The sequence below is a fragment of the Lolium rigidum genome, chromosome 6 (genome assembly GCF_022539505.1).
Source record: "Lolium rigidum isolate FL_2022 chromosome 6, APGP_CSIRO_Lrig_0.1, whole genome shotgun sequence".
NCBI lineage: Eukaryota > Viridiplantae > Streptophyta > Magnoliopsida > Poales > Poaceae > Lolium > Lolium rigidum.
The window spans coordinates 311,455,408-311,480,612 of NC_061513.1; the positions used below are offsets into that span (position 1 = coordinate 311,455,408).

The window sequence follows — 25,205 nt, forward strand, 5'->3', positions numbered from 1 at the left end:
TATGAAGAAATTTTCTTTCTCAATATGTGGAGCATAGTATAGGGTTTCTCCTTGTATAATTAAGTTGGTCCATCATAGTAGTAGAGCTAAATAGTTAAGTTCATTTCTATTAAACTGCATGCATTTGCAATGACAGGACGCTCTTTGTTACAACTCCCACCGCATCGGGTTTCTTCCGTATTCGATTACAGCAAAATGGTGAGCGGACCTCTACAGGAAACACACCAGCAAATAGTATGGCACACCTATCAGGCTATCGCAATGATGATGATATGCGCACTCTGAAGAAGAATAGATACAAATGAATATACATTAGCTAATTTGATCTACTAGAAGACGAGGCCCTTTCTCCATCCTCTCTTCTTCTTCACAGCCTGCAAAATGCAGATGCTCCACATTAGGGTTCAAGGAACAGAGCATAGGGACAGTATTGACAACATTGTGTTCCTTCAACCAATTTCTGGCAACTAAAATCACACTTTCTTCGAATCCGGTCTTAGCTTCAACCTAACCATGAATTTGGTAACCAAGCTTAACTTGAACCTAAGCATGTTGAAGATCGGCACTGTTTATGTAATGGCACGAGCGAAGTAGCAGTCAATCACAGTAACACACACACTATCGATGGGAAGAACCAAGAGCTTTACAGTTAACTTCAAACGAAAAGGTGCTAACACTATCAGTGGGTAGAACCAAGAGCTTTACAGTAAAATTAAAAATAACAATGTGCTAATGTGGCCCATAAAACATGCTAAAAATCATATAGTGCTCAGTTACTAATGGAAAAGTGGGGCCATCACTTCATGAACCGATATATTTTGTGCCCTGTGCAAAGAAGACAATTTTTTGTGCTAAAATAGTCTATTTCTCGAGGCATTATTTGTCTTTTTTACACAGGGTACAAAAATTGTCGGTTTTATGTGAAACTTTACGTGTACACATAGAGCATGTCCCTCTACATGCTAAAAAAAAATTCCTAAACTTTTTTACATTTTTGAAATATGTTTTATACATACCGGGTGCATATGCACCCGGGATCAGTTTTGGTTTTCCCTAGATATGCTTACTATATTGGGAAGTACCAAGAGCTTTACAGAAATACTAAAATTAAAAAATGTGCTAATGTGACCCATCAAACATGATAAAAATCACATAGTGCCCAGTTATGAACTAAGGGAAAATTGGGGCCATCAGTTCATGAATCATGATGCCCCATTTGATATTGTCAAACACTACATGAATGGGAGGCTAAGCCGAGGGCCAGACTATACGCCGACGGCTAAAAGTCGGGGCCGTCGGCGTATGGCCCGGCCAGGCCAGCCTGCCCTTTCGACGTTCGGCGTAGCGAGGTCTACGCCGAGGGTAGCCCTCGGCATATCTTTGGCCCTAGGCGTAGACAGGGCTACGCCGACGGCCACCCTCAGCGTAGGCAATTTTTCAAATTTGTCTAATTTTGTAAAAATCATAACTAATTCATATGATGTCAGAAAAATGCGTATGAGGTATCAAAATCTTCAGAAAAACATCCTCTATCCGTTTATGTTAAAATCATGCATATTTAAATCATGTACAGTACCATGTTAACATAGAAACAATTCAATCAATTTCTTATATGTCCTCGGGTTCCCGTTTTAGCCAGATGGCAATTTAAACGAAGTCAGAAAATCTCGCGGAGCCGCATGGCATCATTTTATGTGTACTAGTAACCACTCCAAAAGATGAAATTGAGATACGAAAATTATTTTGGAAAACCCTTCACGAACAGGGCTATCAAGTCCGGAGTTCTATGGCTTTTAGGGCAAATGAGTAGAAAACGGCCTGTGACACCGCATAGTTTGTCGGAACGAGACCATATTTGGCACGTGCGTGGTCCCTGGGATGGGAAGCAAGGCCTCGGGAGCGGATTTCCAATCCGACACATGGGTGATGGTTTTTTCATTTTCGGGGTGCCAAAACAGGTTTTTTGTGTGAAGCAGCTACATGGGGTGCATTTTAGTATTGCGCGAGACCTCTGCGTAGTGGTAGGACACCGCCTTCACACCATATATCGCATGCGGCTTCCTGCGGTGTCCCGCTGAATCCGCTGGAAACTGACCGGATTTGAACTAGGGGTACACTTTCCGTCGCTCAATAAATTCCGCAAAAAAATAATTTAGGTCTACAACACATCACTTTAAGTGATAATATTTTTCCGTTTAGCGTTTAGGCGAACGGTGCACCAGCCCGCCCGATACGACCATTTCACATCTCCCGAGGGGGCCGTTTTGGCCACATGGCAAATTAGGCGTCATATTTGGATTCCTCTAATTTTTAGGTTCAAATGATGATATGGATGTTATATTTAGATTCCTCTCATTTTTCTGATCGATTTAGACATATTATTTGTGGAATTTCGATTTTCCGATTTAAAGATATTAATTATTCCATATTAAATAGAAAAAAAGACCAAAAAATAAAATCATTTATTGTTATTTGAATTCAATATTATTATTACTTATATATTCATTGTTGTCTACTTAAGTAATTGTTTGGGATTCAAAAATAAAGAGGTGTGCATCACGGTTCAAGGGTTAATAGGGTTGATATGCTATTATTATCAGCAAGAGGTGTCAATTATATAATGGAAGCTAATTCAAATGGAACCAAGGAGTTAAGCCTGCTTAGGCTGGAGTAGTGTGAGGATGGGTGACCGATCGGGAAGTTTAACCATGATTGTAATTTGATCTAAGATTAGGGAGCGATGTTTTGGAACATGGGAGCATATGCTCCCTATATTTTGAAATACATCTTACACATATTTTAAATTTCAAAAAAATTGAAACAAAAAATTCGCACGTACATCTTCATGTGCTACGCGCTCACAAAGTCGTTTCATAAAAAATGAACTTATCATGTGACGTGTGTAAAAAAGACAAAATTCTGTGCTGAAAACAATGCTTTTCACAGGATAAGTTTTCTCTTTTTTCCATAGGCCACAAAAAATATTACATTTTCGTGAAACTTGACGCATACACATATATTATGGACATGTACATGTAGAATTTTTTGTCAAAATTTTTCCAAACTTCGAAATATGTTTTGTTGGTAGAGGGAGCATACGCACCCGGGAGCCGAATTGAATTTCCGATAACCTCATCGGTAATTTCAAGAAACAAACACAATGGAGTGTATTCTCAAAGCCAGAGATGGGGTATTCAGTTCAAGTTTAGTTTAATTTTCTAGATAGCGTACTTAATAAAGGAATTTGGTCATGAAACTACATGCTTTTGACAATATTAGACAGGTAGATTTTTGTTTAAACAAGTGACATCTACCATTGTTTACAAAGGACAACCAGAACTAGTCCATGCTGCTAAAATATACGAGTGTTAGGGCATCTCCAACCGCGCGACCCAAACGGACGCGCTGGGCCGTCCGTTTTGGGCCGCTTGCGTGGCCGAACGGACACCCGGACAGCGGCCCGCGTCCGCGTGTCCGTTTGGGTCGCACGCTGCGCCCAACGCGCGGACGCAGCGCATTGGTAATAAAATAAAACAGAAATGAAAATAAAAAAGGAAAAGAACAAAACATAAATTTAAACTAGTTGGTCATTAAACTTAGCCCTATTTTGGGCAAATTTTACACAAAAGAAAGCCATATATGGCTTTAAACTAAAAAAAAGCAAACCCTAGCCAGGGTTTGCGAGCACGCGGTGGCCGCCGGCAGTACTACCCCCAGTAGTACTCGTCATCGTCGGCGTCGATGACGACGACGCCGCCCGGCGGCGACGCGCTGTTCGGCTCGACACGCCGGAGGGCACCGGGGACTCCGGCCAGGGGTCCCACTGCGCCCTTTCCCAGGCGGAGTGCGCGTTCGGCGGGCTCGCCGGCCTGCGCAGCCGTGCCCTCCGCGCGGACTCCTGTCGGAGCTGCTCCTCCGCTCGCGTGGCCGGGCGCTCCTCCTCCGCCAGGCGCGCGGCCCGGCGCTCCTCCTCCCGGAGCGCCGCCCGACGCGTAGCCTCCTCCCGACGGCGCGCCGGCTCGAGGAAGGCCCACGCGTCCGCCCGGGCGTCCTCCACGGGCCTTCCCGGCCGCCTCCTCCGGCGCGGAGGTGCGCAGCGTCTCGGCGAGGAGCGGCCATTTGGCCAGCTCGTCGAGGTCCTCGCTGCTCGCGGGACGCCGCGAGCGCCGCCCGCGGCCTCCGGGTCGTTCTCCTCCTCCTGGGGCTGCGGCTGCGGCTGCGGGCCGGGGCCGGGGCTGGGGCGCGGGCCCGTTGATGTAGAGGCCGCCGGGGCGGCGGCCAGCCCGCCTAGCAGCTGTGCCTGGCTGCGCGCGAGGCCGCGCCGTCGCGGATGTGAAGCACGTGCGCCGCCGCGCATCGTGCTCCACCTCGAACCACAAGTCCCAGTTGGGACTTGCGTCGCCGTACGCGGGGTCCTGCCGGAGGTCCGCCGGCGGCCGAGCGCGGCGCCTCCGGATCTCGGCGTAGCGGGCGCGGCCCGACGCCGGGATGGGCGGCACCGGAACCCGATCCGGGCTCGGGTGCCGGCCGTGGGGAGGTGCACGTCCCCACGGCATTGGGACGCCGGCGTCCCGGAACATCTGCGCCACCGCTACGGTGACGTAGATCCGGTCGCGTCCGGGCGTCGCCGGCGGCCCCATGGCGAACGGCGCCGGCGCGGCCGGCCGGCTGCCGCCGGCCTCGTGGTCGTTGGCGGATGGCGAGAACTCGCGCTTCGGGGCCATGGCGGCGCGGAAGCTTCGAGCTCGCGCGTGCGGCCGGAGTGGAAAGTGGGGACTGGATAGGGACAGTCCCCTTCCCCAGTCCACATTTAATAGGACTGGGGCACCGACAGGTGGGCCAGCCACGCGGACAGGGCGGACACGCGAGGACGCCGCGTGCCATCCGCGGATCTGGGCCGGGTTTGCGTCGTTCCGGACGCCGCGGCCGTCCGCTTTTGCGGTGCGTCCCCGCGTTGGGCCGGGTTTTTGTCCGGCTGGACCCATCCGGACGCGCGGGCGCGGGATGGATCGCCCCGTTCCCTTATAACTATGCAACAATCTATAATGAAGCAAATAGCAGGCCGATTTGGTACTTACAGCGTGTTTTTTACTGGCTCGAGATTATATTCGTCACCATTGGCAGAAACAATCACAAACTCTGTTGCACGCTCGTACCCGGAAGGAATATTGATCTGGAAACACAGTGTAAAACAAAGCAAGATTACAGAACAGAAATAATTAGCTAAATAGTAATTACGGTCCAAGTAAACAGATTGCCATGAGTCATTTCTCCCCAACTCCACTATGTATGCCAAGTAAACACATCAGTTGTCACGACTAGGGAACTTATAGTACTTCCCATCAAATCTATCTTAGATGATAACACATCCCTATGTACAAACCAGATTTGTTTCAAAATAATTAATTACTGGTGACGCCTAGATACCACCGGTTTTCCTTCAGCCCACTTCAGTGAAATGAACATGCTACTCAGGTGCTGAAGGAACTAACAGAATCCATTGGAAATTTATACTACCTCCGTTTCAAATTGTAAGACGATAGACGAAGTATTTAGATCCACTTTCTGGAAACAAATATACTACTGTTAGGGACATATAGCAGTTGCTTGCTGGAAGTTCTCCATAAGAACAACACCATGTGGCCCGTTACATTTAATGCTGTAACCATCCCTCTTTATTGCCAGAACAGCTGGTTCCCACATATCTAAAAGTCTCACATGTTGTTGCAAGATTTAACATTTCAAATAATTGGGTGGTATCAGAAGGAGGGAAGTACTAAGGGCATCTCCAACGGGGCGACCCATCCCGCGCCCGTGCGTCCGGATGGGTCCAGCCGGACAAAAATGCGGCCCAACGCGGGGACGCACCGCAAAAGCGGATGGCCGCGGTATCCGGAACGACGCAAACCCGGCCCAAATCTGGGTCGGGTTTGCGTGGCCGCGGATGGCACGCGGCGTCCTTGCGTGTCCGCCGGGTCCGCGTGGCTGGCCCACTGTCGGTGCCCCGAGTCCTATTAAATGTGGATCGGGGAGGGGACTGTCCCTATCCAGTCCCCACTCTCCACTCCGGCCGCACGCGCGAGCTCGAAGCTTCCGCGCCGCCATGGCCCCGAAGCGTGAGTTCGAGCCGTCCGCCAACGACCACGAGGCCGGCAGCAGCCGGCCAGTCGCGCCGCCGGCGTTCGCCATGGGGCCACCGGCGACGCCCAGACGCGACCGGATCTACGTCACCGTAGCGGTGGCGCAGATGTTCTGGGACGCCGACGTCCCAATGCCGTGGGGGGACGTGTACCTCCCCCACGGCTGGCACCTGAGCCCAGATCGGGTTCCGGTGCCGCCCATCCCGGGCTCCGGCCGCGCCCGCGTCGCGGTGATCCGGAGGCGCCGCGCGCAACTGCCGGCGGACCTCCAGGAGGACCCCGCTTACGGCGACGCAAGTCCCAACTGGAACTTGTGGTTCGAGGTGGAGCACGATGCGTACCAGCACACGTGCTTCACCTCCGCGACGGCGCGGCCGCGCGCGCAGCCGCGCACACCTGCAAGGCGGGCTGGCCGCCGCCCCGGCGGCCTCTACATCGGCGAGCCCCAGCCCTAGCCCCCGCACCAGCCCTAGCCCCAGGAGGAGGAGGACGACCCGGAGCTGCAGGCGGCGCTCGCGGCGTCCCGCGAGCAGAGCGACCTCGACGAGCTGGCCAAATGGCCGCACCTCGCCGAGACGCTACGCGCCTCCGCGCTGGAGGAGGCGGCCAGGAAGGCCCACGGGGACGCCCAGGTGGAGGCGTGGGCCTTCCTCGAGTTGGCGCGACGACAGGAGGAGGCCACGCGCCAGGCGGCGCTCCGGGAGGAGGAGGAGCGCCGGCCGCGCGCCTGGCGGAGGAGGACCGCCGGGCCGCGCTCCGGCTAGAGGCGGAGCTGCAGGCCGCAGCGGAGGAGTAGCTCCGGCAGGAGTCCGCGCGGAGGGCTCGGCTGCGCAGGCCGGCAAGCCCGCCTAACCCGCACTCCGCCTGGGAAAGGGCGCAGTGGTCGCCCTGGCCGGAGTCCCCGGCGCCCTCCGGCATTTCGAGCCGGAACAGCGCGTCGCCGCCGGGGGGCGTCGTCGTCATCGACGCCGACGACGACGAGTACTACTGGGAGTAGTACTGTCGTCGGCCACCGTGCTCGCAAACCCTGGCTAGGGTTTACTTTTTTTTAGTTTAAAGCCCATATAGGGCTTTCTTTTGTGTAAAAATTGCCCAAAATAGGGCTAAGTTTAACTACCAACTAGTTTAAATTAATTTTTTGTTGTTTTCCTTTTTCATTTTCATTTTCATTTTTGTTTTTTTATTACATATGCGCTGCGTCCGCGCGTTGGGCGCAGCGTGCGACCCAAACGGACACGCGGACGCGGGCCGTTGTCCGGGTGTCCGCTCGGCCACCCAAACGGCCCAAAACGGACGGTCCAGCGCGTCCGTTTGGATCGCCCTGTTGGAGATGCCCTAAGAATGCTATTGATGCATAGTTGTTAAGTACAGAGAACATACATGTAGTTGGACTTGATAAGACACATGCCCAGCTTCAAGAGTTCTCCTAATAAGTTCATTTGTTTCAGGATCTGCAATAACGATAGCTGCTCAATTCATGAATGGTACAAATTGTGCGACGCTGTTCTACAGTACAAGAATCGCAGTCAAACATTCACATGTCTTGCCTTGCACCAAAACAACAGAAGTACCGAGGTTTCGGCCTTTGGGGAGTTATAAGGATATGTAGAGAGGTCAAATATATAAATATTGAACCATACGTAAAAATTACTCCACGTCGCACCAGATTTGAAGCTGGTTCAGCCTGTCTGCTGGATTATTCATTGCACATTGTGGTGCAGTTTTGCCATACTTGATTTGCTTTCAACATGTCCTTATTTTACAAATGCATGGTCCATAGTGGATCTATCATAGTGGGATACATCATAGGACCCATCATCAGAGTGATTTTGGATAAGCCATCCTACACACTTGCTATTGTACAGGCCTTCCACTTTACGTACTGGCCAATATAATGTTAGCTTTTTATACAAATTTAATGCAGATAAACTATATGAGCATACTGGCTCGATACACATAAGCTCTCCACAGCAGGTTTGTATGTTTATTCCAATTGTGTTTTAATATCACTGATCCTCAACAACAGTTAACTGGAACTTTATCTTTGAAAGTTCCCTCACGATATATCACTCTTCTGCAAGGCTAGTAACAACACATTCTATACAAACTATGAGGGTCATAAGTGAAAGCCAGTATAAAGTTTAAAGTAGCAACATGTAATAACACTTAGGATCACCACGCAGGTGGCTTTGGACCTGACATTAGCCTATGTTGATTTAGCATTCCACGGTTCCTATTTTCTGAACTAATTTGATTTGTAGGTATACTGTTCCTGTTCTGAATTTAGGAATATGCTGACCTCTGATTAACATGTAAACTGGTGCGTTTCAGCTGTTTTAGATACACGTAGAACCGACAAAAAATTAGAACAAAAAGACACAGGTAAGAAAAGGCTACAGTGAAAATGGAAGAGCATGTTAACAATTTCAGTACTAACCGCAGGTAATTTTTGCTTGATAGTTAGCATAAAGCTTGACAACATCACCCTACAATAGGAAACAAGAAGGTTTCAAAACAAAACCAAACATTTTAACAGTCAAAGTAATAGTACCAACTAGCAAATCATTTCCCAGAGAGAAATTTAACGATGTAGCAGATCTCATCCATATAACATTACACTAACATCGTAGAATGTTGATTTCAATATTTCATCATTTGAAGAAAAATCTTATATAAGAAAAACACAGGTTGGATTTTGTCTCAAACTGACTGGACTGTCTGGACATTCTGAATCTCTACAAATATGTACGAAAATAAAGAAGAGTGTTTATATTATTATTTTTTCGAAATGGGGAATGAAACCCCGGCTTCTGCATCATGATGATGCACACGGTCTTTTATTAAACGTTTATGAGTACAAAGTTATTACATCTCAGGCATCGCCCAGAATTGACACAAGAATCAACCAGCGAAATAAAACAAAGAAAGACAGAGTACACATCATTGTATCCGTCTATTGTGCCGCCAGCCAGCCTGGCACAAGATATCCTGAGCAACCATCTGGAGCCGTGTGCATCCAGTAGCCATAGAATCCCGCTGTCCCTCCGGTGACAGGAGAGCCCACAACTGGACCCAATGTGCCACCATATGAATAACCTGCAAAAAGTGGAAAGAATGTTTTTTGTTAAATATAATATCATTCCTCACCCTCCATATAGACCAACATAAGGCAGAAACCCCAATACGGATGAATGCCTTAGATTGCCTATCAACTCCATTTAGCCAATTACCAAATATATTCGTAATATTGGTTGGAGGTGGGAGAGCGAAAGTAAAATTAATCGTACGCCAAAGTATTTTAGCTAACGGACAAGTGATGAACAAATGCTCAATAGTCTCCTGTTCACCACAAAAAACACACTTTGTACATCCCTGCCATCTTCTTTTAGCTAAATTGTCTTTAGTAAGCAAAACCTTATTGCTCAAGAACCACATAAATATTTTTATCTTTAGGGGAACTTTAACTTTTCAAAGATATTTTCGCAAAAAGGGTGTATGGTCATTCATAAGATCCTCATACATAGATTTCACTGTAAACAAACCATTTGTTGACAATGTCCAAACAAACCGATCATTCTCATCCGATAAATTAATCCTCATAAGTTTTCGGCATAATTGTAACCATAAAGTCCATTTGTTCCCCACCAACAGCCTTCTGAAACTAATATTCAGAGGCGTTTGAGATAACACATGAGCTACCGTTACATTCTTGTGATGCACAATGTTGTATAAAGAAGGATATTGTTGGGCTAATGGTATTTTACCTAACCAGGTATCTTTCCAAAAACGGGTATTTGCTCCATGTTATCACCAGAATTTGACCGAGTCAGAGGTGGGCCGCGATCAAGATGGACTTGAAGAATATATATAGAAGAAATACGTGAATCGGCCTTACATGCAAAGTTTGGGCTAGTTTGCTCTTGTATCTGTAACATATTAGATTACGTGTCGGTTAGGAGTTGGAGTTTTACCCGTGCACGGTTAGGTGCACGGCTGAATTAGAAAGTCCCTTGGACTATAAATATGTATCTAGGGTTTATGAAATAAACAACAACCAACGTTCAACACAAATCAATCTCGGCGCATCGCCAACTCCTTCGTCTCGAGGGTTTCTCCGGTAAGCACCATGCTGCCTAGATCGCATCTTGCGATCTAGGCAGCACAAGCCTACCTACGTTGTTCATGCGTTGCTCATGCTGAAGCCTTTTTGATGGCGAGCAACGTAGTTATCTTAGATGTGTTAGGGTTAGCATTGTTCTTCGTATCATATGCTGTCGTAGTGCAACCCTTATACATCTAGCCGCCCTTACATCTATCTTAGGTGTAGGGGCGGCACCCCGCTTGACCATTGTTTAGTAGATCCGATCCGTTACGGTTGTTCCTTGTTCTTCAAGGATTAGTTTAACATCCGCAATAGTTAGGCCTTACAAAGGGTTGGAGGATCCAGCGGCGTGTAGGGTGGAGTTTGCTAGCCCTAGATAGGATGTTCCGGGGATCAACCTCGTGTTGGTTTTTAGGCCCTGTCTAGGATCGGCTTACGATCACCGTACGCGAGCGCGAGGCCCAATCGTGAGTAGGATGATCCGATTATGCGGTGAAAACCCTAAATCATCGTAGATCGCATTAGCTTTATCTTGATCAAGCAGGACCACCATATATTCGGACACCTTGTACGAATCATGGGTGGATCGGCTCTTTAAGCCGATTCACAGGACAACCTGAGAGCCGATCGAGGCTCGTATTTAATGTTTACGTGTATGCCATGCAGGAAACTAAGCGAGGCATCATCCAACACCTTCCCGACCGGGTATAGGTCAGGTGGCACGCCCTTGCGACAGCATCGGACGTGTGACCGGAAGGCTTTGCGGGCCGTCGCTCCGAGGGACCGGGGCCAGCCGCAGCCCTAGTTGTTCCCGGCTCTACGGTGTTGCCGCCGCTGCCCGCCGGTGGGTTTCCGACCGCAACACATTCCGGCACGCCCGGTGGGACAACCTTCGACATCCACCGCATCGCCATCTACATCCGAGATGGCGGAAAGCACTCCGGTCAAGTACGAGGATCTGACTGACGAGCTCAAGAAGAAGCATGACGAGATCAAGGCAGTCCTCGAAGCCGAACTCATCGGCTCTTTCCACAGAACCCGCTCCCACGGCGTCAGGTGGAAGGGGTTCTCACCTGAAGGCGCACTCGATGGAGTGGATCTGTCCGCCCCGTCAGAAGAACGCACCAGGTCGCTGCGTCAGAGATCAACTACATGGTGGCTCATTCGCTGCACCGCCACTCTGAGAGCCTGGTGAACACTTTGGAGCGTGTCGCTCTGCGCGTGATCCAGGAAATCATGAGCCACCGGTATTCTCCGTCGGGACCAGCTCTGGGGACTTACAAAGGAGAGATGCCACTCCAGTCCCATCCACCGTTGCTGTTCGCGTTGGCAGCACCAGAAGTGCCCAACTCATCGGCATACGTCGTCTACAAGATTGGTGGTGATCCTAGTGACTACCAATTCCTACCTGAGGCGCCCAAGGAGATCCCGCACGGATACACGTGCGCATACGTACCAGACTGCAGTACCTGGGCACTCTCGAACCAGGCTGCAACAGCAGGGGCCTCTGGAACAGCAGGAGGAACGTCGGGAGCAGATCTTGAGAAGCAAACGTGGTTAGCTAAGTACGCCACTCCGACAAACCTCCAGAGCCCAGCTCCTGCAGCTTGGCTCAGAACCGGAAAAGCAAGCATGGCTGGCTAAGTATGCCACCCCGGCGAATCTTCGTGGTTCGACACCTTCAGCCATCACCGCGGATCAGATTTGTACAATTCTGAAAGATCGGTTCGGCATGATGCCGAAAAGGAAGACGTTCGGCTATACCAAGCCGTGCCCCAACGAGTACGAATTGATCCCGCTACCACCCAAATATCGGCTCCCGGACTTCACAAAGTTTAGTGGATCGGATGGTTCCAGCTCCATCGAGCATGTGAGCCGATATTTGGCACAGCTGGGCACGATCTCGGGATCGGACGAGCTGCGTGTGAGGTTCTTCGCACAGTCCCTCACAGGATCGGCTTTCGGGTGGTACACATCGCTGCCACCGAACTCAATCCGGACTTGGAAGCAGCTTGGAAGAGCGGTTCCATGAGCGGTATCACTCGGAGGCTTCCGAGGCCGGCATTGCCGATCTAGCACAAGTACGACGAAGCGCGGGAAACGAGTGTCGAATACATCCGGCGCTTCAGGACCATTAGGAACCGAGGTTCACGTAAGTGAAAAAGAAGCAAGTCGAGTTGGCGGTGGTGGGTCTCTCATCATCGATCAAGGACGTGGCCTCCCAGCGTACTACCCTTCATTGGCGCACATGGTGCGAAGGCTGTCGGCATATGAACAAGCGCCACCCAGATGTTTACCAGGACAAATTCAAGCGTGCGGTGGCCCTGGTTGACGCAGACGAGGATGAAGGTGCTGCGGGAGATCGAGAGGTAGCAGTGGCTGAATGGACTCGAGCGGCAGGCCCCGTGTCCTGCAAATGGGTGAAGCCACAAGGCCCTCCAAAAGGGTTCGACTTCGACGTGACCAAAACTGAGCAGATTTTCGATCTCTTACTCACGGAGAAGCATATAAAGGTACCCGAAGGCCACAAGATTCCTACGGTGCAGGAGCTGAACGGAAAGCCATACCGCAAGTGGCATAACACGTTCACCCACACCACTAACGACCGCAGGGTGTGGCGTCAGCAGATCCAAATGGCGATAGAAAAAGGACGGCTAATTTTCAACCAGTACGCCATGAAGGTCGACACACACCCCTTCCCCGCCGTTAACATGGTGGAGTACACTTACCATGGAGGGTGCCAGCCAGATTTCTCATGCAATATCAACATGGTAGGACCTGGGCACCACTCTGGTAAGGACGGAGATGAGGGCAGCTGCTCTCATAGCAAAGACACAGAGGAAGCCGCTCCACGCGATCGGCTCCGCCACGACGGCAAGCGCTACGTCACGGAGGGAGAAGTGAAGAACATAAGATATCAGCGACCTCTCTCTGATCACCTCCTCAACAAGTATGTGAGTCAGTATGACCAACGCCGACGATACAACGATGATGATGAAAATCGTCTGGCTAGGGACGACAGGAGACGTCGTCGGCATGATCACGACGAGGAGCGATACGAGCGCCACTCCAAGGAAAAGTCGAGGGAGCAAGACGACGTGGATAGGCACTGGGACTGCCCCTTCTTCAGACACTGCTGGGATTCAGGAATGAGCCGATTGCCTACAATCGGCAATTGCCCAGAATGTAAACAGAAGAAGAAGGATGCAGCTAACGTGTCTGTGTTCAAGCGTCTAGGGCCTCTCCCGCCTCGGAACAAGCATGCTGAGTCCGCTCGGGTGGAAGATCTCGAGGAACTAGAGGACGATGATGAAGAAGACAAGTATCATCGGCCAAGGTGGTGCCCCGATGGGCTCAGCCGTTCCCGAAGCGAAGGGTTCAGCGTCTGCGTGGGTTAGAGGAAGCTGAAAGATTATACCTGCACACGTTGAGGAAGGCACGGCCTGATCTGGCCGCCAAAATTCAGCGAACCCTGGACGAAGAGGGTCGACCACAAAAAATGGAGTGGCGCCCCAAGCAAAGGAAAGCCGATGATGAAACATCGGCTGGCACAAACGTGGTGCTCATCCTCCCAACGGAGTTTACTGCTCGAGGATTAAACGATGCACTCAAGGTGGACGACGGCGAGCGCATCGACATGACAGAGGATGAAGTTAGGCTGGTCGTATCCACTGGCCTAACCATGTAGCTGGAGCAAATCAATGAGCAAACGTGGCGAGGCTGATCCTTGTGATCGGCCCCAAAAAATTTATGGAGGAACATTACAAAACCTTCATCGAACAAGCAATGTGGAGGCCGATTCCAGCAATCGGCCAAAATTATACTCACCATCCATTCTGCCTGGGTTCAACATTTGATCCAACAGAGCCGATACCATCAAATCCCTTGAAAGAATCGGCTCGGGGGGGCACCCAGGTGGACAAAACACGAGGATATGCAGTAGAAGCGTCTTATCCTTTGATGATGGGTATTGAAGTATGGGGGCCGATACATAAATCGGCCGTAAAAAATTCAAAAAAAATTTAAGCACAGCCGATGCAGCAGACATCGCCTTAAGGATATAAAGCCGATGCATCGCCATCGACTCAAGGGGTATAACTGTTATAATCAGAGGGTCAATGGAGCAGGAAGTGGGCCACGAAGAGAGACTCTAATGGAAGAACTCCTCAATGGAGTGGTTTAATGGCTCGGATCCTCTCTTCAAGAACAATGCCAAGAGCAGCATGGATGTGCAGATCAGGTTAAGGATGGGTTGCATTAGATCCACCAAAGGAAAGGAGCCGATCTGACCTGCAAAGACGAAGAAGTGGACTGAAGAAGCTCGGGGGGCTGCTCACCTTGAAGGCTCTCTTCTCTGGGAAGCCGGTTTTTGTTGAAATTGGCTGGATCTGCGTTATGATTTGAGGCCAATGGCGGCACATTGGACGGACTCACTACCTTTCCCGCCTTGACTGAGGCTCGGGGGGCAGCTTGCCCTGAAGGACCCTTTGCTATAAGGAGCCGATTTTGTTGAAATCGGTTGGTTTTACATCTCAGCTTGAGTTAGCAATGGTCTCAGAGAGCCCTTGAAAGCGAAGGGGATTTGGAAGAGAAGGGTCTGGCAGGAAAATGTCTGAAAACCTGAGGTTAATGATGAGGCCAGGCGTTATTTCAGGGGTTTTGCCGTTAAGTCCAGCATTACGCTCAGTGACTGCGGATTGGGCCTGTTCGGTTGGAAGTTTGGGGATCTGAATTTGAGCAAGGTTCGCAGGTTACCGGTGCGTTGCCATCGGCTTATTGAGTGGCGATCAAATTAACAATCGGCCAAATCAGTACGAAAAGAAATTGGCGAAAATCAAGTTAAGGGAAATTCTTCATTAATATTGGGATTTCTTACAATGAAGAGCCGACTGCTCAAAGGAGAAAGGAAGAACAAAAGAAGAGCCGATTTCTCGAGGGACTACTAATCCTACATAACTACTCCTCGCTAGCGTCGTCGTCGGCGTCGCCATCGGCGCTACTGCTGGAGAGTTCCTCGCCGCTGCTTCCCCAGCCGTCGGCCGGAGCTTCCTCCTCCTCGTCATCATCATCATCCTCGCTGTCCGCCCAAGTGCGGAAGCGCTTCGTCGGCGGATACCCAGCGGAAGAGGAGGAATCATCTTCCTCCTCCTCCTCTTCTCCTTCCTCGTCGTCATCGTCGTCCTCGCTGTCCGCCCACATGCGGGAGCGTTTCTTCGGCGGGAGTCTGGCGGAGGGGAGGCCTTGGTCTTCTCTACTTCTCCTTCTTTCTTCTCCTTGTCGGAGGAGATGGGGTTCGCCCGGAGTGGAGGTCGTCCTCTTTCTTGTTCTTCGGCGACGATTGGAGGGGGAGGCACTGAGGGGGAAGAGGAAGAGGAAGACATTGCTATAGGGGAAAGGGTTTTTTTGGCGCCGGTGGACAGAACGAGCAAGGGGATGGAGTGGTGAACCGTTTGGCACGGATAAATAAAGGGAGTGTAGTGGAGATTTAATGCCATGACGGTTCTCGAGGACGTTATGCCGAAACTATCGATTCGTGCGAGAGAAGCCCGGGAGGCGAGGCGAAATGATGGAAGATTCCGCGGCAGCTACTGCTCCGCCACGACATGACCCGACGAAAGAAAAGCGTAATGATTTTGGAAATGTCATTTCCAAAACCAGGGGGGCATGTGTTATCACCAGAATTTGACCGAGTCAGAGGTGGGCCGCGATCAAGATGGACTTGAATAATATATATAGAAGAAATACGTGAATCGGCCTTACATGCAAAGTTTGGGCTAGTTTGCCCTTGTATCTGTAACATATTAGATTACGTGTCGGTTAGGAGTTGGAGTTTTACCCGTGCACGGTTAGGTGCACGGCTGAACTAGAAAGTCCCTTGGACTATAAATATGTATCTAGGGTTTATGAAATAAACAACAACCAACGTTCAACACAAATCAATCTCGGCGCATCGCCAACTCCTTCGTCTCGAGGGTTTCTCCGGTAAGCACCATGCTGCCTAGATCGCATCTTGCGATCTAGGCAGCACTAAGCCTACCTACGTTGTTCATGCGTTGCTCGTGCTTGAAGCCTTTTTGATGGCGAGCAACGTAGTTATCTTAGATGTGTTAGGGTTAGCATTGTTCTTCGTATCATATGCTGTCGTAGTGCAACCCTTATACATCTAGCCGCCCTTACATCTATCTTAGGTGTAGGGGCGGCACCCCGCTTGACCATTGTTTAGTAGATCCGATCCGTTACGGTTGTTCCTTGTTCTTCAAGGATTAGTTTAACATCCGCAATAGTTAGGCCTTACAAAGGGTTGGAGGATCCAGCGGCGTGTAGGGTGGAGTTTGCTGGCCCTAGACGGGATGTTCGGGGATCAACCTCGTGTTGGTTTTTAGGCCCCGTCTAGGATCGGCTTACGATCACCGTACGCGAGCGCGAGGCCCAATCGTGAGTAGGATGATCCGATTATGCGGTGAAAACCCTAAATCGTCGTAGATCGCATTAGCTTTATCTTGATCAAGCAGGACCACCATATATTCGGACACCTTGTACGAATCATGGGTGGATCGGCTCTTTAAGCCGATTCACAGGACAACCTGAGAGCCGATCGAGGCTCGTATTTAATGTTTACGTGTATGCCATGCAGGAAACTAAGCGAGGCATCATCCAACACCTTCCTGACCGGGTATAGGTCGGGTGGCACGCCCTTGCGACGAGCATCGGACGTGTGACCAGAAGGATTTGCGGGCCGTCGCTCTGAGGGACTGGGGCCAGCCGCAGCCCTAGTTGTTCCCGGCTCTACGGTGTTGCCAGTCGCTTCCCGCCGGTGGGTTTCTGACCGCAACACTCCATTACCCACCTGGAAAAATCCTCTACTAAAAAAATCGTCCTTAACCCTCATCAATCCCTTCCAAAAGGGAGAGTCTGTTGGTTTAGCTTGTACCTCGGATAAGGTCTTTTGTCTTGGTATTTATTCCGCAGCAACTCCTGCCACACCCCTTGTTCGTTAAGAAGTTTATAAAGCCACTTACTTAATAAACATCTATTTTTTAGTTCAAGGACCTCAATAGCAAGACCCCTTGATCCTTGGGTCTGCAAACGATATTCCACTTGGTAAGTCTATATTTTCTTTTATTTTCCTCAGATTGCCAAAAAAATCTAGATCCGTAAAAATCCAATCTTTTCCTTACCCCAACAGGTATCTCTAGAAAATATAACATAAACATAGGTAAGCTTGTTAAAACTGAATTGATAAGAACAAGTCTATCCCCATAGGACAGTAATTTGCCTTTCCAGCATCCCAATTTGCTTTCAAATCGGGTCTCCACTGGGTACCAATCAGAATTTCGAAGCTTTCTAGAATGAATAGGAATACCCAAGTATTTAAAAGGTAAGGAGCCAGCATCACATCCAAAAATCTGTTTATAAAGGTCCACCTCGTCATTTGCCTTACCAAAACAAAAAATCTCACTCTTGTGGAAATTAATTTGGAGCCCCGAGAGTTCTTCAAAAAGACATAGAGTTAGTTTCATATTCACAGCTTTCTGTAGGTCATGTTCCAAGAAAAGGACAGTATCATCAGCATATTGTAAAATAGAGATTCCCCCCTTGATGCGTGTAATTGACACGTCCGTTGGGAACCCCAAGAGGAAGGTGTGATGCGCACAGCGGCAAGTTTCCCTCAGTTAGAAACCAAGGTTTAATCGAACCAGTAGGAGTCAAGAAGCACGTTGAAGGTTGATGGCGGCGGGATGTAGTGCGGCGCAACACCGGAGATTCCGGCGCCAACGTGGAACCTGCACAACACAACCAAAGTACTTTGCCCCAACGAAACGGTGAGGTTGTCAATCTCACGAGGCTTGCTGTAACAAAGGATTAACCGAATTGTGTGGAAGATGATTGTTTGCGGAGAAAACGAGTAAAACAAGTATTGCGACGAGATTTGTATTTCAGTATTAAAAGAATGGACCGGGGTCCACAGTTCACTAGAGGTGTCTCTCCCATAAGATAAAAGCATGTTGGGTGAACAAATTACAGTCGGGCAATTGACAAATAGAGAGGGCATAACAATGCACATACATGACATGATAAGTATAGTGAGATTTAATTGGGCATTACGACAAAGTACATAGACCGCCATCCAAGCTGCATCTATGCCTAAAAAGTCCACCTTCGGGTTATCGTCCGAACCCCTTCCGGTATTAAGTTGCAAAGCAACGGACAATTGCATTAAGTATGGTGTGTAATGTAATCAACAACTACATCCTCGGACATAGCGCCAATGTTTTATCCCTAGTGGCAACAGCACAACACAACCTTAGAACTTTCTGTCACTGTCCCGGGTGTCAATGCAGGCATGAACCCACTATCGAGCATAAATACTCCCTCTTGGAGTTAAAAGCAAAAACTTGGCCAGAGCCTCTACTAGTAACGGAGAGCATGCAAGATCATAAACAACACATATGTAATAACTTGATAATTAACATAACATGGTATTCTCTATCCATCGAATCCCGACAAACACAACATAGAGTATTACAGATAGATGATCTTGATCATGTTAGGCAGCTCACAAGATCCAACAATGAAGCACAATGAGGAGAAGACAACCATCTAGCTACTGCTATGGACCCATAGTCCAGGGCTCATCACTCCGGAGGCGACCATGGCGGTGTAGAGTCCTCCGGGAGATGAATCCCCTCTCCGGCAGGGTGCCGGAGGAGATCTCCAGAATCCCCCGAGATGGGATCGGCGGCGGCGGCGTCTCAGTAAGGTTTTCCGTATCGTGGTTTTTCGCCTCAGGGGTTTCGCGACGGAGGCTTTAAGTAGGCGGAAGGGCAGAGTCGGGGGCCTGACGAGGGGCCCAAGATAACCAAACCCTAATGAGAACCTTGCTTGTGAAACCACTCTAAAAGTGAAACACACCCTAAAAAAATCCTTACAAATCACTAAACCTAAATCATCGGGGTTAGGTTACGCTTAGAGTGATTGCATCTCATACTTATGCATTATAGCATATTTGCCAATCTTTTAAACATCGTCCTTACCGGGCGATGATGCTATTTCAGAATTTGGAGTTATTGCGTATCGAAGACCTTTCCTGCATAATCTTGCAGTCAAGAAATGCAAGTTCATCGCTTGCTTATGTCACTTTGAGTATTTTTAGCAAATTACTTGCAAAGTACTATACTTATCACTCTTGCATGAAAAGTAAAAAATATTACATTCATAACTACGAATATGACTATGTGGTGGGAAATGGTTTATATCCATCCAGGATTAACAATAAATGTTGTCCAGTGATTCTTGTGCCGTAAGACTCCGGCACGTCAAAGCCTGCCGAAGTTATTGCCGAAGAAACTTCGCCAAAAGTTGAAGGTGCCTGATATGTCTCCGACGTAACGATAATTTCTTATGTTCCATGCCACATTATTGATGATATCTACATGTTTTATGCATACTTTATGCCGTATTTATGCATTTTCCAGCACTAACCTATTAACGAGATGCCGAAGAGCCAATTGCTGTTTTCTGCTGTGTTGGTTTCAGAAATCCCACACCATAGGGCGGCGCGGGCCCCCCTTTGGCCGCGCCGCCATGTGGTGTCGCCACCTCGTGGCCCCACTTCGTATGCTCTTCGGTCTTCTGGAAGGTTCGTGGCAAAATAGGCCCCTGGGGTCTTCGTTTCGTCCAATTCCGAGAATATTTCGTTACTAGGATTTCGAAACCAAAAACGCAGAAAACGGAAGCGGCACTTCGGCATCTTGTTAATAGGTTAGTTCCAGAAAATGCATGAATATGACATAAAGTGTGCATAAAACATGTAGGTATCATCAATAATATGGCATAGAACATAAGAAATTATCGATACATCGGAGACGTATCAAGCATCCCCAAGCTTAGTTCTGCTCGTCCCGAGCGAGTAAAACGATAACAAAGATAATTTCTGAAGTGACATGCCATCATAACCTTGATCATACTATTTGTAAACATATGTAGTGGATGCAGCGATCAAAACAATGGTAATGACATGAGTAAACAAGTGAATCATAAAGCAAAGACTTTTCATGAATAGTACTTCAAGACAAGTATTAATAAGTCTTGCATAAGAGTTAACTCATAAAGCAATAAATCAAAGTAAAGGTATTGAAGCAACACAAAGGAAGATTAAGTTTCAGCGGTTGCTTTCAACTTGTAACATGTATATCTCATGGATAATAGTCGACATAGAGTAATATAACAAGTACAATATGCAAGTATGTAGGAATCAATGCACAGTTCACACAAGTGTTTGCTTCTTGAGGTGGAGAGAGATAGGTGAACTGACTCAACATAAAAGTAAAAGAGAATGGTCCTTCAAAGAGGAAAGCATCGATTGCTATATTTGTGCTAGAGCTTTTATTTTGAAAACATGAAACAATTTTGTCAACGGTAGTAATAAAGCATATGAGTTATGTAAATTATATCTTACAAGTTGCAAGCCTCATGCATAGCATACTAATAGTGCCCGCACCTTGTCCTAATTAGCTTGGACTACCGGATCTTTGCAATGCACATGTTTTAACCAAGTGTCACAATGGGGTACCTCCATGCCGCCCGTACAAAGGTCTAAGGAGAAAGCTCGCATTTTGGATTTCTCGCTTTTGATTATTCTCAACTTAGACATCCATACCGGGACAACATGGACAACAGATAATGGACTCCTCTTTAATGCATAAGCATGTGGCAACAATTATTATTCTCATATGAGATTGAGGATATATGTCCAAAACTGAAACTTCCACCATGAATCATGGCTTTAGTTAGCGGCCCAAAGTTCTTCTCTAACAATATGCATGCTCCAACCATAAAGGTGGTAGATCTCTCTTACTTCAGACAAGACGGACATGCATAGCAACTCACATGATATTCAACAAAGAATAGTTGATGGCGTCCCCGAAGCATGGTTATCGCACAACAAGCAACTTAATAAGAGATAAAGTGCATAAGTACATATTCAATACCACAATAGTTTTTAAGCTATTTGTCCCATGAGCTATATATTGCAAAGGTGAATGATGGAATTTTAAAGGTAGCACTCAAGCAATTTACTTTGGAATGGCGGATAAATACCATGTAGTAGGTAGGTATGGTGGACACAAATGGCATAGTGGTTGGCTCAAGTATTTTGGATGCATGAGAAGTATTCCCTCTCGATACAAGGTTTAGGCTAGCAAGGTTATTTGAAACAAACACAAGGATGAACGGTATAGCAAAACTCACATAAAAGAAATATTGTAAACATTATAAGACTCCATACCGTCTTCCTTGTTGTTCAAAACTCAATACTAGATATTATCTAGACTCTAGAGAAACCAAATATGCAAACCAAATTAGCAAGCTCTAAGTATTTCTTCATTAATGGGTGCAAAGTATATGATGCAAGAGCTTAAACATGAGCACAACAATTGCCAAGTATCAAATTATCCAAGACATTTTAGAGTTACTACATGTAGCATTTTCCAATTCCAACCATATAACAATTTAACGAAGAAGAAACTTCGCCATGAATACTATGAGTAGAGCCTAAGGACATATTTGTCCATATGCTACAGCGGAGCGTGTCTCTCTCCCATAAAGTGAATGCTAGGATCCATTTTATTCAAACAAAACAAAAAATAAAAACAAACCGACGCTCCAAGCAAAGTACATAAGATGTGACGGAATAAAAATATAGTTTCGGGGAGGAACCCGATAATGTTGTCGATGAAGAAGGGGATGCCTTGGGCATCCCCAAGCTTAGACGCTTGAGTCTTCTTAAAATATGCAGGGGTGAACCACCGGGGCATCCCCAAGCTTAGAGCTTTCACTCTCCTTGATCATATTGCATCATACTCCTCTCTTGATCCTTGAAAACTTCCTCCACACCAAACTCGAAACAACTCATTAGAGGGTTAGTGCATAATAAAAATTCACATGTTCAGAGGTGACACAATCATTCTTAACACTTCGTACATTTCATAAAGCTACTCGGACATTAATGGATCAAAGAAATTCATCCAACATAGCAAAAGAGGCAATGCAAAATAAAAGGCAGAATCTGTCAAAACAGAACAGTCCGTAAAGATGGATTTTATTAGGCCACCAGACTTGCTCAAATGAAAATGCTCAAATAGAATGAAAGTTGTGTACATATCTGAGGATCATGCACGTAAATTGGCTTAATTTTATGAGCTACCTACAGGGAGATAGACCCAGATTCGTGACAGCAAAGAAATCTGGAACTGCGCAGTAATCCAAATCTAGTACTTACTTTACTATCAAAGACTTTACTTGGCACAACAAAACTTAAAACTAAGATAAGGAGAGGTTGCTACAGTAGTAAACAACTTCCAAGACACAAATATAAAACAAAAATACTGTAGTAAAAACATGGGTTGTCTCCCATAAGCGCTTTTCTTTAACGCCTTTCAGCTAGGCGCAGAAAGTGTAACTCAAGTGTTATCGCGAGATGGAGTATTGACATTACCTTGGGCTTTACCCTTACCTTTCTTGTCCTTACTCTTTGGCTTAGGGAATATATGACTACCCCCGGGTGTAGAGGTGAATTTTATGGTGCCTTCTCTCACGTCTATGACTTGCTCCCAATAATTTCAGCAGGGATCTTCCGAGTGTGATTTGTCCTGTTCCTGCGCATTCAATGACAAGGTAATCAACGGATATTGTTATCCCAAGAATGGTTGTATGCACACCCGCAGCTATCCCTTTAGGAATTATAACCGAGTTATCAATAAGAGTTATTCCTTCTCCCCCTTCAGTGAATTCCCAAAGTTTCAAAGATTTATGAATCCCCTTAGGCATTAGGCAAAATTCAGTCATAATATCACAATTAGCACGAAGAGTTTGGTTACCTATGACAATTTTAATAGTAGGTTTCCACAGTGAAGGTTCAGAGTTCACCAAAACTTCATCAAGACGGTTACGAATGTATCCATAATTTTCATTTAAGCGAGATGCACTTGTCTCAAGAGTATTTAATCTATTATGAATGCTAATAAGGGCTGAATCAAAATTATTAGATGAATCATGTGATGCAACCAACTTCTTTATGGCATTAAAAGCTTGATCCCCATTACAATGGAGGAAATCTCCTCCCACTAGAGCATCCAAGGCATATCTATAGCGAATCATAAGACCAAAATAAAAATTACTAAGGAGCAAACTTAGAGTCATTTGAGGTTCGAGTTTTACGATAAGAAGTAAAAATTCTAGACCAAGCATCCTTAAAACTTTCCTCATCCCCTTGTTTAAAAGTAAAAACTAATTCCTCAGGTGAAGAAGTAGCTGGTACAGAGCTAGACATGGTAACAAAAGTAACTAAAAAAATTTTTTTTTGTATTTTTAATATAGAGTGCAAGACAGTAAATAAAGCAAACTAGATAAAGTAAATGCAAGTAACTAATTTTTTGTGTTTTGATATAATGCAGCAAACAAAGTAGTAAATAAAATAAAGCAAGACAAAAACAAAGTAAAGAGATTGAGAAGTGAAGACTCCCCTTGCAGCGTGTCTTGATCTCCCCGGCAACGGCGCCAGAAATTTGCTTGATGCGTGTAATTGACACGTCCGTTGGGAACCCCAAGAGGAAGGTGTGATGCGCACAGCGGCAAGTTTCCCTTAGTTAGAAACCAAGGTTTAATCGAACCAGTAGGAGTCAAGAAGCACGTTGAAGGTTGATGGCGGCGGGATGTAGTGCGGCGCAACACCAGAGATTCCGGCGCCAACGTGGAACATGCACAACACAACCAAAGTACTTTGCCCCAACGAAACGAGTGAGGTTGTCAATCTCACGGGCTTGCTGTAACAAAGGATTAACCGAATTGTGTGGAAGATGATTGTTTGCGGAGAAAACGAGTAAAACAAGTATTGCAGCAGATTTGTATTTCAGTATTAAAAGAATGGACCGGGGTCCACAGTTCACTAGAGGTGTCTCTCCCATAAGATAAAAGCATGTTGGGTGAACAAATTACAGTCGGGCAATTGACAAATAGAGAGGGCATAAAAATGCACATACATGACATGATAAGTATAGTGAGATTTAATTGGGCATTACGACAAAGTACATAGACCGCCATCCAACTGCATCTATGCCTAAAAAGTCCACCTTCAGGTTATCGTCCGAACCCCTTCCAGTATTAAGTTGCAAAGCAACGAGACAATTGCATTAAGTATGGTGCGTAATGTAATCAACAACTACATCCTCGGACATAGCGCCAATGTTTTATCCCTAGTGGCAACAGCACAACACAACCTTAGAACTTTACGTCATCGTGCCGGTGTCAATGCGGGCATGAACCCACTATCGAGCATAAATACTCCCTCTTGGAGTTAAAAGCAAAAACTTGGCCAGAGCCTCTACTAGTAACGGAGAGCATGCAAGATCATAAACAACACATATGTAATAACTTGATAATTAACATAACATGGTATTCTCTATCCATCGAATCCCGACAAACACAACATAGAGTATTACGGATAGATGATCTTGATCATGTTAGGCAGCTCACAAGATCCAACAATGAAGCACAATGAGGAGAAGACAACCATCTAGCTACTGCTATGGACCCATAGTCCGGGGCTCATCACTCCGGAGGCGACCATGGCGGTGTAGAGTCCTCCGGGAGATGAATCCCCTCTCCGGCAGGGTGCCGGAGGAGATCTCCAGAATCCCCCGAGATGGGATCGGCGGCGGCGGCGTCTCGGTAAGGTTTTCCGTATCGTGGTTTTTCGCCTCAGGGGTTTCGCGACGGAGGCTTTAAGTAGGCGGAAGGGCAGAGTCGGGGGCCTGACGAGGGGCCCACACCATAGGGCGGCGCGGGCCCCCCTTTGGCCGCGCCGCCATGTGGTGTCGCCACCTCGTGGCCCCACTTCGTATGCTCTTCGGTCTTCTGGAAGGTTCGTGGCAAAATAGGCCCCTGGGTCTTCGTTTCGTCCAATT

The 25,205-nt window shown here is 47.5% G+C and overlaps 1 protein-coding gene across 1 annotated transcript in view; it reads right to left on the reverse strand.

Annotated features, from left to right (window-relative positions):
* Positions 1-25,205, reverse strand: part of LOC124661143 — a 77,019-nt gene continuing 51,814 nt past the window's right edge. Inside the window, exon 20 of the mRNA XM_047199000.1 lies at positions 1-374. Coding sequence (XP_047054956.1) covers positions 330-374 — 45 coding nt within the window. The 3' untranslated portion in view covers positions 1-329. The remainder of the gene's footprint in view (positions 375-25,205) is intronic.